Source organism: Nannospalax galili, unplaced genomic scaffold, assembly GCF_000622305.1.
Source record: "Nannospalax galili isolate Female #2095 unplaced genomic scaffold, S.galili_v1.0 scaffold652, whole genome shotgun sequence".
Lineage (NCBI taxonomy): Eukaryota > Metazoa > Chordata > Mammalia > Rodentia > Spalacidae > Nannospalax > Nannospalax galili.
The window spans coordinates 1820271-1823190 of NW_008332152.1; the positions used below are offsets into that span (position 1 = coordinate 1820271).

At 53.5% G+C, this 2920-nt stretch overlaps 1 protein-coding gene across 1 annotated transcript in view; it reads right to left on the minus strand.

Moving 5' to 3' along the window:
* The window catches only part of Hsf2bp (heat shock transcription factor 2 binding protein), a 109038-nt gene that overhangs the window by 105052 nt on the left and 1066 nt on the right, over positions 1 to 2920 (minus strand). Inside the window, exons 3-5 of the mRNA XM_008827417.3 lie at positions 1261 to 1322; positions 1073 to 1135; positions 61 to 211 (exon numbers count right to left, since the gene is read on the minus strand). Coding sequence (XP_008825639.1) covers positions 61 to 211; positions 1073 to 1135; positions 1261 to 1322 — 276 coding nt within the window. The remainder of the gene's footprint in view (positions 1 to 60; positions 212 to 1072; positions 1136 to 1260; positions 1323 to 2920) is intronic.

Consider the following 2920-nt stretch of genomic DNA (forward strand, 5'->3'; position numbering starts at 1 on the left):
TCCCGCCCAGGGGGGGTTCAAGAAGACCCTGCCCAAAAAAAAAAAAAAAAAAAGACTCACTTTTTTCTACAATCTTTAATTTCTGGAAGCTTTCCAGGACCTCCCCATTTAGAATTCTGGGTAAGAAGTCCCGTATCTGCATCACCTCCGTGGTCAGCCTTTCGAGATCCTTCTTCCGGACTTTAACAAATTCTTCTTTCAATCCCATGTGCTAAAAGAACAAGCAAATCGTAAGAAGACTACGGTCCTCTTCAGAGGACCAAAGCCAGCACCCAAATCAACTTCCTTTCATGCCTTTCATGTTCCTGATTACCTCAAACTGTGTTCACCTATGTCCCTTTGGGGGGGTTGGGGGGTAGTCATCTGATGAAGAAGTATCTCACTAATAGCCCCGGCTGTTCTGGCACTAGGTCAGGCTGGCCTTGAACCTGTAGCCATGTGCATGCCACCTCCACCCCCCACCCCCTACTCTCCCCACCCTGCTAGGGTCCCAGGCTCAGGCCACCCCTGGCTAATCTGGTACCAAAACACACAGATGGGCTCAAGGGAGGTGACCCACCCCTGTAGTCCCCACATCTCACAGACTGGGGAAAAGAATGGTTTTGCCCCGGGTTCGAGGGTGGCCTGGGCGACACACCAGGCCTGTGCTTCCAAGGCACAAACAAACTTGGTGGCGCACGCCTGTAATCCCAGCACTCGGAGGCAGAGGCAGGCGGATCTCTGTGAGTTCCAGGCCAGCCTGGTCTACACGGTGAGTTCCAGGCCAGCTTGGGCTACAGGGAGACCCTGTCTCAAAAAGACCAAAAGAAATAAATTATAAACAAACAAAAGCAAAGCCAGCGCCACGTGGAAGGGCTGGGAACACGGGAAGTGCACACGCCTCTGTCGCCTCATGGGTCGTGACAGGATGTGGCCGGTCCCGGGCACCTGAAGCCGAGTGGGGGGGGCGCACTCTCAAGGCCTCTCAGAACACCGAGGATTGGGCGACTCACAGAGACCCGCGTGGCCGCCCACATCCCCACCTGGGGTGCGGCCCACGTCCCCCCCCACCCCCCGCGAACGCTGCTCTGACCCCATTCTGCTCCGCGACGCGCCCCGCCTCGCCCATGGCCTCCGCCACGGCTCCGCTCTGCGCCTGCGCAAGCCAAAAAGCGCGGGAAGCGGGATGGCAAGCGGCGAGGCTCACACTTGCACGCGTTTCCTTGGTCTCGGGCCCACGTGGTGACCAGGATGCCCGCAGCTCGCCTGCAGGGCCCTCACCTTGTCACCTCCACCCGCGAGCTTAGTGTGGAGCAAAACCAGAGGAGACAATCGTTTCAGAACTGTCCAGAGGGGCAGTAGGCCCGAGGCCCGGTGGACCATCGGGAGGGGCACTAGGCCTGGGGCCTGTTCAGACCCTCCTCAGGAAACGGTCCAGCTGCCCTCATCCCTCCCCCAAATGCATCTATGTTTAAGAAACAGTAGATATTAGTGTTTTCTTTCAAACACTGTAAAACTTGGAACTTGGCTTACAACTCAGAATTCTGATCTTTTTTTTTTTTTTTTTTTTTTTTTTTGAGACAGGGTCTCCCTGTAGCCCCAGCTGTCCTGGAACTATGTAGACCAGGCTGGCCTTGAACTCACAGAGATCCACCTGCCTCTGCCTCCAGAGTGCTGGGATTAAAGGTGTGCACCACCACGCCCAGCAGAATTCTTATCATTTAATTCCACCACACCCTGCAAGACTTTTATTTAAATATTTTTATTTTATGGGTATGAGTACATTGCTTGTATGGAAGTGCACCCATGTTGTGCAATGCCTGCAGAGGTCAGAAAAGGGCTTTCGATCCCCTGGAACTGGAGTTACTGCTGGTTGTTAGCCGCCATGTGGGTGCTGGGACTCAAACCTGGGTCCTCTGAATGAGCAACCAGTGCTCTTAACCGCTGAGCCCTCTCCCCAGCCCCACACCCTGTAACACTCAAGGAAAGGCCCTGATGCCTGCCTGAGCTTGATGGCCTATAGTGGAGTTCGGCTCCCTTCCACTAGCCAATTCCTTAGGCTGTGAGGTTGGACCCCAGTCAATGGGGAAAAGTTCTCATGCGTTAGAGATAAAAGCCCCAAGCTTCTTGGATCTGACAGACCACACAAGGCACCCTTTTGTAAAAGTAAACTCTGCTTTGCCCAGTTACTTTCATTTTGTCCACTCGTCCTTTGTGCAGGATCGATAGGGTCCTTGGACCTTGTATTTTATGTCTAACACAGAGGAGTTACTTTGGCCAGGTAACTATGATAATCAAGGTTTGCAGATAGGCATGGAGGTGCATGTGCATAATCCGGGCACTTGAGAGATCAAGGCAGGAGTTCAAGATCAGCCACACTGTGTAGCAAGCTGTGGGGTCAGCCTGGTCTACATAAGGCTCTGTCTCAAAAAAACTAAACAAATAGCCAAAGTTTGGAGGGGTCTCCTAGTGCAATAACTTCCCCCAAATGCTGACCCTACAAAATGTATGCTAGTCTAGGGGTCTGGATGATCCTACAGTTAACACAACTGTTATGACCTCTTGTGAGATGAGTATGTTCCCACTCTCCAGAAATGTGTGTTGCATGCCTGAAGACCCAAGGACAGGGGCAAGCCATGCCAGACTCTAAGCCTGCCCCAGCATGCTGCCTGGACAGGTTGGTTTCCTCCACACTGAATATCCCTGCACCTGTCCGGGACGCTGAAGAGATGGCCGGCTTGCTTCACATTCCACCCCCTGCAGCTGCCATAGGATATGTTCCCTCTCTGACCCTACACCTGCATCTAGCATTATGGGAAAGTGCACAGCCCCTATCTCAGTTGCCAGCCTAGAAGTTAGCTACCAAAGATGGCTTCCAGGTCTCAACTCCACTCGGAAAAGTGGATCTCCAGACCCTGACGGGGGGGGGGGGGGGGGGGGC